Here is a 14,238-nt window from a genome sequence, read left to right as displayed (position 1 = left end):
TGCTCCAGGTGGAAATATCAGGAGCTGTGGGAAGGACTGGTCCTCTCCTAACTGGGCTTGGCCCCTTGCAGCATGTGGACATGGGCATTTTTGATCTCATCAACCTGGAGGGACGTGTGTCCCGCTACGAGGCTGACACCTTCCTGCCTAAGTGGAAGGTGACCAGGAAGCTGATCGAGGAGATTGCAGAGTCCCCGGACCCCCCACCCAGGCCCAAGCCTGTCAAGATGAAAGTAAACAGGTACCGCAGGGCCCCCCACCCATGGGAATCTTGACGGGAGAGAAGGGGTGGGGATCTCAGCGGGGTGCAGGGGCTGCCATAGGCCCTGGGGAGATGGGGATCTCAGTAGGGTGCGGGGGCTGCCATAACCCAGTGGGGATGGGGATCTCAGTGGGGTGCGGGGGCTGCCATAACCCAGTGGGGATGGGGATCTCAGTGGGGTGCGGGGGCTGCCATAACCCAGTGGGGATGGGGATCTCAGTAGGGTGCGGGGGCTGCCATACACAGAGCAGCGGGTTGAAGGGGAGTCCTGTCTTCCTGCAGAGAGGGGAGGCCTGGCTTGGTGAGTTTCCCATCCCCTCCCTTTAACCCCAGCTGTCTCCCCTCCCCACAGGATGCTGCAGCCGGTGCCAAAGCCAGAAAACCGAACTGTGGTGCTGGTGAACAGCCCCCGCCCTGTGACACCCTTGCAGAGACCCATGGCTCCTGTGCTGCCCGATGCTCTGGCCCCCATGCACCCCATGGGCCCAGTTCTCCCAGGACCTGTTCAGCCTCCCCTGCTCCCTCACCCCATGGCCGTACCTGTCTCGCTGCCCCTGCCCATCCCCCCAGCCCCAGTGCTGGTGCCTCCCGCTGCCAGGCCGCAGGGCCCAACACTAGTGCCTACGCTGAGCCAGAACAACGCTGCTGCCGCTGTGCTCCAGACCCCAGTGTCCGCGCCGCAGGGTAAGGGCCTGTCCCAATGGGCGTGGTGGGGCGGGGCTCTTCCTCTGCTTGAGAGGCTGGCCTGAGATGCCCTACTGGGGGGTATGGCTAGGATTTCTCTCCCCTCTCCATTTTGGGGGGCAGGGCTGGGCCCGGTAACAGCTCCTTTGGCCCTGCCCCATTTTCCCAGGGTGGAGGGGCTCAGCTGGTATCCCCGTCTCCCTTTCATGGGGGGTCATGGCTAAGCCGGCTGACTTCTCCTCTCTAACCATCCCCTTTTTCCTCCCACAGTCCTGCCTACACTGATGCCTGCGGCCCAGCTGGTCCCGAATGCTCCCCAGCCTCCTGTGCTGCCTGCCCCTGCTGCCGCTGCCTCCACCCTCAAGCCCGGCCCGGTGCCAGCCCCTGCTGTGCGGCTGGCCACCAACCCCCTGAGCCCAGGCACTATGGGGGGCATGATGAAGCCAGTGACAGTCCATTCCACTGCCAGCACCCTGCCTGGCTACAGCTTCCCGGCCACCAATGCTGTGCAGCAGAGGCTGCTTCTTTCCCCGGACATGCAGGCCCGGCTGCCCTGTGAGTACAAGGGGCACTGCAGGTAGTGGGGGGAGAGCCAGCGGGCACTGCTCCCCCCAACCCAGCAACTGACCCCATCTCTCTGCAGCGGGCGAGGTGGTGAGCATCGCGCAGCTGGCCTCGCTGGCCAACCGGCCCCTGCAGAGCGCCCCGGGCAGCAAGCCCCTCACCTTCCACATCCAAGGCAACAAGCTGACCCTGACGGGGACCCAGGTGCGGCAGGTCACCATGGCCCAGCCCCGACAGCTGCAAAGTAGGTAAACCCCTCCCCTCCCATGAGGCCCCCAGGGCACCTCTGCTGCCCCCATCCCCTACAAGATACTCCTTCCATCCGAGTAAAAGAGCTCTGTATAAACAGCTCCCGTGCCCTGCCCCGGAGGTGGCTGCATCTCAGCAGTCCCAGTATATTGTGAGATTCTTCCAATAAGAACCGTCTCCCTGCCCCACACCCTCATTCCCCTGTTTCCAATGTTGCTGTTCTCACTGCCTCTCCCTCAGTCCCCTGTGCCCTGGCTGGTCGGCTGGCTGACTTGCTTTCTTTCCTCTTCTCCACCACTCAGTCAGAGCTCTGCTGGGGGTTGCTGAATGCTGGTTCTTAGACCAGATGAGGCAGGGTGGAGAGGGAGGGGGCATGAGAGACTGCACCACTTGGGGAAGGAGATGGAAGAGTCATGGGGTCCTGGTGGGTGGAGTAAGGGAGGATCTGGGAGGAGTTGGGGACTGGGGCGCTGGTGGGTAGGAGCATGAAACCGAGGGGCATTGGGTCAAGGGGAGCCAACGGGCACCAGTGGGATGGGCAGCAGGGCACTGAGGGATGCTGGTGAGGTCAGCAGGAAGGAATCGAGGGGCGTTGGTGGGCCAGGAGTGGTGGGGCGCCGTGAGTGTTGGGAGTTGGCAGGACAAGCAGTTGGGGTAGGATCCCTCTAAGCTTCAGCCGTCTCTGCCCATGAGGCGTCTGTTGACCCGAGGGAGAGAGCAAAACACAGAGCCTGGCCCTGCCGTAGGGCCCCAGTGCCAGCCGGCCGGGGTGCTGCAGGGGGGGCGCACAGAAGATGGGGCCGGGGTGGGTATGCTCTAGTGGGGAAGCTTGGCTGGGACCAACTGTTCATACTCTTTTTCCCCTTCAGGGAATGTAGTTCACTTGGTCTCTGCTGGGGGGCAGCACCACATCATCAGCCAGCCAACCCAGGTGGCTCTCATCCAGGCCATGACCCAGCAGGGCGGGCAGGCGCAGGGCGGGGTGCAGGCCATGGCAGGCCCCCAGCCCACCACCATCCTGCCTGCCCCAGCCTCTGCCACCACAGCAGCTGCCACCTCAGCAGCCATCAGCGTCCCCATAGCTGCCACACAAGGTGAGTGTCAGCCACCCGGGGCCTGGGGGCATATCAGGACAAGCAGCAGGCCGGACTCGGGTTCTCTCCCCAGCTCTGGGAAGGGAGTGGGATCCACTGGTTAGTGCAGGCGGGGCCGGTCGAGCTGGGACTGTGGGGGAAGATGTCTGTCAGGTTCTAACGCTGCTTTCCTCACTCCCAGTGACCTCCTCCATGGTGAACAGCTCCGGTGTTGTGAAGATTGTGGTGCGGCAGGCCCCACGGGACGGCCTGGTGCCCTCCCCAGCCCTACAGCAGCCTCCACGCCCACCCACAGCCACCACCCTGCCTAGCCTGCCGGCCGCCCTGATGACACAGCGAGCCCAGCTCCCCATGGCACCTGTGCCACCGGTGCGGCTGCCCACTCAGCCACTGGTTCCGGTGCGGGCACCCAACCCGCTGCAGGCCCTAGTGCGGCCCATGATACGGGTGATGCAGGCACCAATGCCCAGCATGGACCAGTCAGGTGAGCGTGTCTTCTCTGCCTTCCTAGATGGGGTGTTGTGCTCCAGGACTCTCACTAACCACACTTGGCTTTCCTCTGCAGCTCCAGCACCAGCTCCACCTCCTGCCACGGCAACCCCTCTCCCCACCCCTCCTGCCACCACCATCGCTGCTGCCATCTGCCCCGCGCTGGCTCCATGGCCCATGCCTGCAGCTGCGCCCAGCTCAGTACCCAAGGAGGAACCCGAGACACTAATGCTACGATCCAGCACACCCACCCCGCCTCCCCCATCACCACGGGCCCCGCGGCACAGACGGCAGCCACCTCCCCCGCCCCGCTCACCCTTCTATCTGGTGAGTGAATGTGCGGGGGATGGGGACTGGGCTTGGGGGGAGAAAGCCCCAGGTCAAATGGGGCAGGGAAGGGGACAGGTTGGGATAGGCCAGGCCAGACGGTGGGGATGATCTTTGGGGGCGTGGGGAGAGAGCCCAAGCTGGACTGGGTGGTGGGAGGAAGATCTCAGTGCAGTGGAGCTGGGATAGATGATGGACTGGACATGGGGAGGGGGAGAAGGATCTAGAGCAGTGGTTCTTAACCTTTCCAAACTACTGTACCCCTGAAGCCTGAGTCCCACCCCCACGGGGCTGAGGCATGTAACTTAGTTTCATGGCGCCCCTGTGGCTCCAGGCAATTGCCTTTCTTGCCACCCCCAATACCAGCTCTGCACTTGCGACCCCTCTAAACCCCCAGGTTGAGAAACACTGATCTAGAGCAACTGGGGGGAGTTGGATTTCAGTAGAGGCAGGAGCTGTGATAACCCAGACTGGACCAGCTGGAGTGTGGAGGATCGTGAGGGGTTGGGGGTGGATAGCCCATGGGGAGAGGATCTCAGCTGTGAGGCAGTTCAAAGTAGTGTCCCAGCACCTGCGCTGACATCCGTGTGTCTGTCTGTGCGGTCCTGATGGCAGGAATCACTTGAAGAGAAGCGGAAGAAGCAGAAGGAGGAGCGCCTGGACCGGCTATTCCGCCTCAACGAGCAGCACTGCAACCTGGCCCCCATCTATGGCACCGAGGTGCTGCGCCTCTGCACCCTCTTCCCACCCAGCCCCCCGCGGGAGCAGCAGGAGGAGGAGGGGCAGGAGGTGGCACCTGAGCTGGACAGCTCGAGGGGAGCCGGCGACACCCACTGCTACATGGCACAGGTGCAGCGGGACCCCCAGCACCTAGAGGCGTATTGGCAGCGGGCCACAGCCCTTGCCCAGGGCATCCTGACACCCCAGCAGAGGGTTGAACAGTTGGCAGACATCATTGAGAGGTAACGCCTCCCGGCAGCGTGGCTGGGCCCCTCTGTGAGGAATGGGGATCTGTGCAGCTGGCTTGGGGATGTGCTCCCAGAGCTGGAGTTAGAACTCAGGAGTCCTGACTCCTAGGCCCACTCCACCCCATCCCTGGCCTGGGGATAGCACCCAGCAGCCCTGGCTCCCAGACCCTCTCTCCGCCACACTGGAACCCAGCAGATCCCCCTCCCAGCACTGACGAAGGTGTGTGTGGCAGCGTGTCCTCAGTCCCCCTGGCCTGCTGCTGTGCCATGACTGTTCGCACCCTCAGCTGTGCCCATTGTATCTGCAGGTTCATCTTTGCTATGCCTCCCGTGGAGGCGCCTGCCATCACCATTCACACCTCTCACCCGCCCCCGTCACTCCTGCTCCACCAGGCCATCTTCAAGGAGACGCTGCGGCGGGAGATCTCACCCCGTGCCAGTGGCCTGCATCGCATCGTCTGCAACATGCGCACCCAGTTCCCAGACCTGCGCCTCATCCAGTACGACTGCGGTATGTGGGTGGGTAGGGCAATGGCGGGCCATGGCTAGCTGGGCCCCTGGGCCAATCTTGGGGAGAGGTGGGAGGCTGGGCAGAGGGGCCTGCTGGGGCGGGGGGTGAAGGAAGAGCAGAAAGGTTAGGCTATTCTTGGACCCGACCTCGGCCTGGCTGGCTTGGTCACTGCCCCCTTTCTTTCCTGCAGGGAAGCTCCAGACCCTGGACCTGTTGCTGCGACAGCTGAAGGCCGGGGCGCACCGTGTCCTCATCTTCACTCAGATGACCCGCATGCTAGATGTGCTAGAGCAGTTTCTCAACTACCATGGGCACATCTACCTGCGCCTGGACGGCAGCACCCGCGTGGAGCAGAGACAGGTATCTCCGGCTGCCGGCCTTTCTTTGTGCCCACATGTCGTGGGGGTTCCCTCATCAGCCAGGCTAGAGACTCCTTAGATCCAGCAGGCCTCTCCTGCTACTCATCCACCTCACCCCCTCCCCGAGTTGGGGATAGAACCCAGGAGTCCTGCCTCCCCACCCTGCTGTTGTAATCACTAGACCCCACCAGCCCCATATCCTGTCTGCTACTCCTCACTGTGGCTTCCCCTCCCCCCGGCAGGCGCTGATGGAGCGTTTCAACGCTGACAAGCGCATCTTCTGCTTCATCCTGTCGACACGCAGTGGCGGCGTGGGGGTGAATCTGACAGGCGCTGACACTGTGGTGTTCTACGACAGCGACTGGAACCCCACCATGGACGCCCAGGCTCAGGACCGCTGCCACCGCATTGGCCAGACCCGTGATGTCCACATCTATAGGTCAGTACAAGCCAGGTGTCACTTGCTCTGACTCCTCCCTTCCAGCAGAGTCTGCCTGTGCGGTGCATGTCTCTTCCCGCATTGTGTGGCTGACCCTGCCCCAGTGGTAAGTTGCCTCTCTGCCTCCCCCTGCAGGCTGATCAGCGAGCGGACGGTGGAGGAGAACATCCTGAAGAAAGCCAATCAGAAGAGGATGCTGGGAGACATGGCCATTGAGGGCGGGAACTTCACCACGGCTTACTTCAAACAGGTACTGCTGTAGCAGTTGTGCTCCCTGCTGCTTTGTAGCCTCTGCTGACCTGCAGCTAAGCAATGGGCTGGAAGCTAAAACACCCTTCCACAACCCCAGGATTAGTGACTCCTGGCACCCCCAAACCCACCAGCCCCCACTCTGCTCCCAGAGCCAAAGATAGAACCCAGGAGTCCTGACTCCCAGGCCACCCCCCCTCCCCCGCACCCCTTGCTCTAACCCTCTAGACCCCATTACCTTTACTTAGTACAGGATAGAACCCAGGAGTCCTGACCAAGCCTGGTCTCCAGGACTCCAGCCCCAGAGATCTGGCTGAGTACCTCGCTCCTGCTCTTATCAAGCCACTCACAAACACAGGCATTACCCAGTGTAACCCAGAGGGACCTGTGCCTAACCTGGTTGTGTCTGTCCCTCAGCAAACCATCCGGGAACTCTTCGACATGCCTTTGGATGAGCCAACCAAGAAGGAAGGGGAGTTTCTCATCATGGCACCAGACGAGGAGGAGGATCCCATGGCCAACAAGCAGACCCAGATTCTGGAGCAGGTAAGCCCCACCCAGCCATGGGGAGGGCAGGGTTTCTCTCAGATCCACCTCCCCACCCACTGAGACAAGTGTGTTTGGCTGGCAGGCGCTGTGCAAGGCCGAGGACCCTGAAGACATCCGGGCAGCCACGCAAGCCAAGGCCGAGCAGGTGGCAGAGCTGGCCGAGTTCAACGAGAACATCCCCCTGGACGCGGATGAGCGGCCCAGCAAAGAAGAGGAGGAGGAGATGTCGAAGGCTGAGCAAGAGATTGCCTCGCTCGTGGAGCAGGTGCGGGGCGGGGGCTAGAAAAGGATCCACCCTATATCACATCACTCCCTTTTCTCCTACCCTGCACCACAGCATTGCCTAGTGTATCTCAGCTGCAGGAGCGTTGCGTCGGGGAAGGGAGGAGGTGGCTATGTCCTTGCTGTCCCCTGTTGGAGAGAATGAGCCCTGCTCTCGGTGGGTGGTTCAGAATCCTGCAGGCTCATCCAGCAGACCCTGCACCCTGGGTTTAACCAGCCAGATGGGCCCATGTTTCAGGGCACTTACTTTTATGTGCAATAGGATCCAAGAGATGTGGCTTCCAGCCCGCCTACCCACCCAGTGGACCCCACTCCCCTCCCAAAGCTGGAGATAGAACCCAGGAGTCCAGACTTCCCAAATCCCTTTGGTGACTCCTGTGCCTTGTCTCCTCTCTTCGCAGCTCACCCCCATCGAACGCTATGCCATGAACTTCCTGGAGGCCTCTCTGGAGGATATCAGCCGAGAGGAGCTGAAGCAGGCAGAGGTGAATGTGACCCCCTTTAGCCCCTTCATCATTTGGGGCTGGCTGGGGGGGTCTGATCCTGGCTGGCCAGGGTAGCTGTTAGCTGGGGGGGACCTCTGTCTGCAGCCTTGGCTTCGGCAACACCTCCCAAACTCCAGCGTGTGGCTCCCTACATGCCACACAGCTTCGGTGGTGTGGCCACACAGCAACCATCTTCCAGGCTGTTGTGAGCCCCACTCCCCTGGGCTTATAACCTTTCATGAAGATGACACTGGGACGCCAGCTGGTTGGGGGAAGGGGATGGCCGTGGGGCACTGAGGCATTGTGTAAATGAGCTCCCTTCCCAGCTTGGTTTTTTTACCTCGGTATCCATTCCCGTTTGCCGCCCCAGATCAGACTCAGACCTATCTTGCCCAGTAACCTGTCCTCCTGCCACTCCAGATCCGACCCACACGATTATCTAGCCCCCCATATCTTGCTCCAGATCACATCCATGGGGCCATCAAGTCACACACACCCCTCTCATATCCCACCCTGGATCAGAGCCACAGGACCGTCGAGCCCAGTGTCCTGCCCCCTCCATGCTGCCCTAGCTCAGGCCCATCTAGCCCAATATCCTGCCCTTGATCAGGCCGATGGTATCCCACCCTCTCCTTGCCACCGTGGCTCAGACGTTGTGCTCTGTGATAGCCTGGCAGATGACTACTCTCTGTCGCTCCTTTCCAGGAGCAGGTGGAGGCCGCCCGGAAGGACATAGATCAGGCCAAGGATGAGGTGGTGTTCAAGCTGCCTGATGATGAGGACGAGGGCCGGCTCAGCGAGGAAGGCTACATCAAGAAGAGCAAGAAGGCCAAGGTGCCTAGCCGAGTGGGCCTAGAGCGGACTGGCACACGCGTGAGCGAGCGACTGCGGGGCACTCGCCTCTCCCTGCGTGAGGCAGATGGAGTGGATACCGAGTCACCCCAGTCCCGGCTCCCCAGCCTGCGTCACCCGCGGGTCCAGCATACCAGGCTGGAAGCCGAGGAAGCAGAAGACCACTTGTCCCTGGTGGCCCAGCACACACGTGGCGCCGCCATCCGCAGGGAGCTGGTGCGGGAGGAGAAGCCGGCCCCCACACGCAGGGCTGCGGCCAAGAGGGAGGATCTGGGCCCCAAGGTCCTGGGGGCTGGTGAGAGGGTTCTGCGGCCCATCCCTCACAGAACAGAGGCCCCTGCCACCGGGGAACGGGTGCTCCGGGCTTCCCCACAGAGACCTGAGCCCCCAGCCACTGGGGACAAGGTGCTGCGAGGCACCTCACAGAGAGCCGAGCTCCCAGCCGCCACAGAGCGGGTGCTCCGAGCCTTCCCTCAGAGAGCAGACACCCCAGTCCCTGGGGACAGGGTGCTGCGAGGCACCACACAGAGAGCAGAGCCCCTGACTGCCATGGAGCGGGTGCTGCGGAGCATCCCCCAGAGAACGGATGCTCCTGAGGACAGGGGGCCCCGGCCAGCCCCAATCAAACCAGAGGCACCTCCTGCTGGGGAGCAGGACCTGAGATCCGAAGCACCAGCCACTGGGGTGAAGCTTCTCCGGCCGAGACCCGAGGCAGCACCTGCCAGAGAGGAGATCCCCCAGCCAACACTCCCATCTACCGAGGTGGGGATGGCCCCACCAGGGCAGGAGAACACAGCACCCACAGGGGAGCTGGCCTCAAAGATGCTGTCTACTGAGCACATGCTGAGGATGGGGCCCCCACCCACTGGGGAAAAGGCACTGGGATCCATTGGGCTGGCAACAGGGGAGAAGATGGAGAACACGAAGCCATCTTCTGCCTCAGAGAAAGTTCCCCTACCAGCCCCCTGTGGCCTGGAGATCCCAGCCCTTGATGAGCCAGTACAAAGCCCAGAGACACCTGCCTCTGGGGAGGAGCCCCCTGAAGAAGCCAAGGGATCTGTGGGCAAAGCCGAGGTGGCTGGAGAGCTGGCCCAAAGCCCGGTGGAGCCGGACAGTGTGGACGTGAGCAATGTGATGAGGGGCAAGCCAATCAAGTGTGCTGTGGAGGAGCTGGAGGGTCCGGTACCTGAGGGGCCCACAACAGAGCTCCCCCCAGAGATGCTTGCCCACGGTACCGCTAGGTCAGGGCTCGAACCGCCCATTGCTGAGCCCTTTACCACCACAGAAAGCAAAGTGTCAGGAGAGGCAGAGACCCAGCCAGCCCGGCCTCTCACGGGCTTGCTGAACCAGCCCGGGGAAGCTGCCAACTTCTTGCCTCGACTGAAAATGTCACCCCCCAGCAAGGAGCAGAACGGGCTTGAGCAGCCGTCCTCTCTCTCCAATAGCCTGGCTGAGCCCCAGCCCAGGGACCTAGTCCAAGGCACCACAGAGCCACTGGAGCTAGCCAGTGGTGGCAGTACCAGCGTGAAGGAGGTGCCCAAGAGGGGACTGCGGGACCAGGAAGACAAGCCACAGCACCCGGGTGGAGTGAGTGCAGCCAACGCAGCCTCTCTGGAGCTGGGGGAAACACAGCCAGGGATGGCCTCCTCCTCAGACAGCCCTTCACCAGCCAAAACACCGCGCCGGCGCACCAGCGCTGACGTGGAGATCCGGCAGAACCACCAGGGCCAGGATGGCCCGGCTGCCAAGGTCTTGCGCAAGCTGCCAGGCCGCCTGGTCACTGTCGTGGAGGAGAAAGAGCTGATCCGACGCCGGCGCAACCGCATCCACAAGCCGGACGCTGCTGGTGGCACCGTGGTGAGCCCCAGCAGCAGTTCGGCTCATAGCATCTCAGAGCTGGAGCTGTCCCCCTCCGGCAAGGAGCTGCCACTGCTCCGTGACCTGCCTGCCCGCCGCAGGATTGAGCTGGAGAGCCGGGCCGCCAAGGAGAGGGGAGATGAGGGCTTGGGGCTGGAGCTGCCCCCGCCTCCCCTCAAGCGTAAACGGGGCCGGCCCCCCAAGAACAAGTCTCCAGAGCAGCCAAGCCAGGGAGAAGCACAGCCACCACCCGGCACCCATGTGCCCCGTGTCAGGAAGCCAGAGACCAAGGCTCCCGAGCCATCCTCACCGAAGACCCTGGAGCAGCCGTGCAAGGGAGAGGCATGGCCACCTCCCAGCACCCTGAAGCCATGTGCCCAGAAAGCGGAGCCCAAGGCCCCTGAGCCAGCCTCACCCAGGAGCAAGACAGAGAGCAGTGAGAATGACTCCCCCCTGGAGAAACGCCGGCGGGGCCGGCCCCCCAAGACACACTGGGCCCCAGCTACTCCCAGTACTGAGTCACCCCCCAAGCGCAAGCGGGGCCGGCCCCCCAAGAACCCACCTTCCCCCCGTGTGGAAAGAGCAGCCCCCCACCCTGGCTCAGCCTCGGACCGCGACACCTCCACCGAGAAGGAGCCGCTCCCACCTGGCCGCAAGAGGAGGTGGAGGAGGAAGGAAGAGCCCAGCCCGGCTGCCAGCGAGAGCTCCTCAGATGGTGAGGAGGCCCGCCCCCTCACACGGCTGGCTCGGCTCCGGCAGGAAGAGAAGCTGGAGACTGGCAGTGAGTGCTCGGCCCTGCTCCCAACCCAGAGCGCTGCCCTCAAGCCAGAGCCAGATGGCACCTCGTCAGGGGAGAGCAGCACCTCAGAGCAGGCCCCGGCCCGCTCCACTCGGCAGCGGCCAGGCAGCTTGGTGCCACCGCTGGAGCAGGAGCATCAGAGGCGCAAGCGGGGGTGCCTGTCAGAGGGTGGCAAGTCCCCTGGGGCTGCTGGCTCATCGGAGGAGGAGGGGGGTGGCGAGTCAGAGGCATCTGCAGAGTTGAGCGGCGAGGAGGGTGAACGGCGGCCCAAGCGCCAACGCCGCCATGGAGGCCGAGCTAGCGGTGGCAGGAGGCGGCAGTGCCCCCGGGGCAGCTCGGCCGACCGCATCCTGCGAAGCGCCGCCGCCACCCCAGCCGGCAACACTCGCTCAGCCACCGGCACCACGCTGGGGGGTGCGGGCGGAGCTCCTGCCCCCTCGGCTACTGCTGCTCCTGCTGCCATGGTTACCTCCTCACTAAGTATCAGAGGCCGCAAACCCAAAACGTGACCACAGCCTGGGAGATACCAGTCACTTCCCATTGGGATAGATCGGAGCTCACCTACCTGCCTCCCCAGCCCGCCCTTCTTGGAGTAGCAGTCCAGCAACCCTGGGCCTCCCACATCCCTGCCACCCCTGTCTGGACTGTTAAACCACTACTTGAACTCGGGAGGGACAGGTGTCATGGCTGTCTGGTTCCCCTCGCCCCTGCACCCACGCTCGGCTCTGGGCACAAGCTAACTCAGCTGTGCTCAAGACTCGTCAGCCTGGGGTGACCCTGCTGCTCCATCCCTGGGGCAGATACATCATGTGAGGGAAGGGGGCCCTGCATCTTGTCATCATAGAGCAGACAGGGCAGCAACCGAGGCGGGTGGCGTATGTGGCTCCACCTGGTTCTGGACACAGGATTAGCCATGGGAGGCCCAGGCTGGATTGGCCCAGGCGTTTCACACCCTTTTTATTTCTATTCTCTTGCCTGATCCAGGGCTGGTTCAAATTCCCCCGGCTGCCCCCCCAATGGGGGGAGCTCCCCTGAGTTCTAAAAACTCACCCTTTCTTTTTAACTAGGTTGGGTTGGTTTTTAACTGACACGACCAAATTTGTGGCCTCCCCCTCCCGCCTGGGGTTCCTCTTGATTTCCTTCCTGCTTTTCCATGCAGGAGCCAGATCGTCAGGCTGGGCAGCCAAATGTGGCCGCTGGGGACAGACTGGAACACGGGGTGCAGTAGCCCCGCAACACACACACGGGAGAAATTGTCCTCTTTTTAATTATGTACATTTCAGACTCACATCTCCAAGGACTCTTGGGGCTCTGGTTGGACCCCACTCCTCTGACACACACAAGCCCCCACCTTTCCCTTTTATGTACAGCCCTTGTTGTAAAATAGATTCTTTTGAACATAATCTATGCAAAGGTTATTTTGTATAGGGGAGCACACCATTCCCCCCTCCATGGCAGGACTGGGGGCGGCAGCCGTTCTCTGGGTTGGGGGGGGGAGGGGCGTGTGGTTGGGAAGAGGGGGTGGTAGGGGCTGGGGGGGGTGTTCCCATGGAGCTGTCTTTCCTACTGAAGCATGTTCAGAGCGTGTACAGAGGTCCGATGTAATCTTTCTTCAGAATAATGCTATGAATAAAGTGTTTAAAAAAAAAAAAGAAAAATCGACAGCACAGCCCTCGTCTCTGCCGTGTGGTTTGTCCTCCTCCACTCTGCCTTCTCCCATCCCCTCTGTCCAGCCTTTCCCTCGAGGCTATGGCTATCTCCTCTGATCTTGCCACTGCTTTTTCACCTTTCACTGCAGCGTGGGGCATGTGCACACTGGGATCGTGGGCATCTCACCTAACCCATCTCCTGCCATTTGTATCTGAATGCCAGGCTATTAGGGATGTCAAATAGTTCACTGTTAACCATTAGGTATTAATCTTACCATTAAGACTGTTTGTCGGTTAACCGGTGGCGTTGGCGCTCCGTCTCCATGATGACAGCATCGGGTTAAGTTGGAGGGACCACACTGCTGTCTGGGGAGGCCGAGGCCCTAGTGCAGGTGCTGAGAAGTGCCCAGCTGTAAAACACTGGGGACCACAGGTCCAAGATGGGGATCCCCTGCGGAGCCAGGCTGGGGGTGCTATCCAAGGGCAATGGGGAGAGGGGGCAGGGTGTGTGGGGGGGAGAACAAATTATATTGGTTATCCAATATAATTTTAATAGTTTAAACAATGACCTTTTGTAACCAATATTTACATCCCTACAAGCTACAGCCTGTCTTTGAGAGGGATATTAGGAATGACCAGACTGGCTCAGAGCCAGTGCCATCTAGCCCATCTGGCAGTGCCCAGCACTAGCTGCTTAAGAGGAAGGTGTAAGAACCTCTCAGTAGCAGATGTAGGATCATCTGACCCTGCTTCAGGTTTGCAGCCTGATCATGAAGAATTAAAGATCAGTTCAGGCCCAACCAGATGAGGTGTAATATCCCTGCCAGTGGCAGCACTGACTACACTAACTCTGGCTGTTTGTGTTATCCATAGACATGACCTGTCACTTTAGCAGGCCTCAGAAAGTCTTGGCATTGCTCATATCATGTGGCAGTGAGTTCTGCTGTCTAATCACAGTGCATGGAAAAGGATTTCCTTTACCTGGTTTTGAACAACTTACTGTAATTTACTGTCCCTTTGTTCTTGTTATAAGTTAAGGGAAACAGACACTCTCTTTCTCCCCAGTCTCGACCTATCATGTTCTGTCTATCTCAGCCCAGCCCCATTCTTGTCAATCTCTCGTAGAGAGGTGCAGCCGCTCTGGGTCTGATGACTCCAAAGGATGGGGAATCTACCATGCCCCACAACAGGGTGCTTCCAAAACTAGACCTTCCACTGCATTTATTTTTAGGGCAAAAGCATCATAGAGAAAACATTTAAAAAAATAAATACAAGTATTTAAAGGTTCTTTTTCGAGTGCTTGCTCATGTCCATTCCACTATAGGTGTGTGCACGCTTCCGTGCACAGTACCCGGAACTTTTTTCCCCTTAGCAGATCTCGTAGGGTCGGCTCCGGCGCCCCTGGAGCCCTGCGCACATGACGCAGAATATGAGGCACTGCCAGCCCTATGCCCCCTCAGTTCTTTCTTTCCTCCCGTGATGGTTGCTGGAACTAGCCTTGCTTTCAGCAAATATTATTCCCCTTGTTTGGACTTGTTTGATATTCTAAGTTAGTTTTAGTTAGTTAAGT

General features: G+C 60.8%; 2 protein-coding genes across 4 annotated transcripts in view; one reads left to right on the top strand and one right to left on the bottom strand.

Moving 5' to 3' along the window:
* Positions 1 to 14,238, bottom strand: part of LOC137143264 (zinc finger protein 436-like) — a 604,313-nt gene that overhangs the window by 159,159 nt on the left and 430,916 nt on the right. The gene's annotated exons all lie outside the window — the stretch shown is intronic.
* SRCAP (Snf2 related CREBBP activator protein) overlaps positions 1 to 14,238 on the top strand; it is a 44,533-nt gene that overhangs the window by 18,263 nt on the left and 12,032 nt on the right. For 2 of the 3 annotated variants that reach the window (XR_010917139.1, XM_067532950.1), the window contains exons 17-32: positions 72 to 241; positions 615 to 946; positions 1,217 to 1,501; positions 1,590 to 1,754; positions 2,629 to 2,853; positions 3,035 to 3,337; positions 3,419 to 3,669; positions 4,285 to 4,631; positions 4,946 to 5,148; positions 5,339 to 5,508; positions 5,750 to 5,946; positions 6,082 to 6,196; positions 6,613 to 6,741; positions 6,827 to 7,009; positions 7,428 to 7,511; positions 8,217 to 8,345. Coding sequence is in view for 2 of the 3 variants with exons in the window: in XM_067532950.1 (XP_067389051.1) it covers positions 72 to 241; positions 615 to 946; positions 1,217 to 1,501; positions 1,590 to 1,754; positions 2,629 to 2,853; positions 3,035 to 3,337; positions 3,419 to 3,669; positions 4,285 to 4,631; positions 4,946 to 5,148; positions 5,339 to 5,508; positions 5,750 to 5,946; positions 6,082 to 6,196; positions 6,613 to 6,741; positions 6,827 to 7,009; positions 7,428 to 7,511; positions 8,217 to 8,345 (3,288 nt within the window). In the remaining variant the exon portion in view is untranslated. Of the gene's footprint in view, positions 1 to 71; positions 242 to 614; positions 947 to 1,216; positions 1,502 to 1,589; positions 1,755 to 2,628; positions 2,854 to 3,034; positions 3,338 to 3,418; positions 3,670 to 4,284; positions 4,632 to 4,945; positions 5,149 to 5,338; positions 5,509 to 5,749; positions 5,947 to 6,081; positions 6,197 to 6,612; positions 6,742 to 6,826; positions 7,010 to 7,427; positions 7,512 to 8,216; positions 12,408 to 14,238 lie in introns of those variants that run through there. The other variant, XM_067532949.1, reaches the window with a different exon arrangement.

This window comes from Emydura macquarii, unplaced genomic scaffold (assembly GCF_026122565.2).
Source record: "Emydura macquarii macquarii isolate MOO-44397 ecotype Brisbane River unplaced genomic scaffold, CSIRO-AGI_Emac_v2 contig_3305, whole genome shotgun sequence".
In the NCBI taxonomy this organism is placed as follows: domain Eukaryota; kingdom Metazoa; phylum Chordata; order Testudines; family Chelidae; genus Emydura; species Emydura macquarii.
Note: the sequence above shows the minus strand (reverse complement) of the source record. Positions and strands in the feature narration are given on the sequence as shown.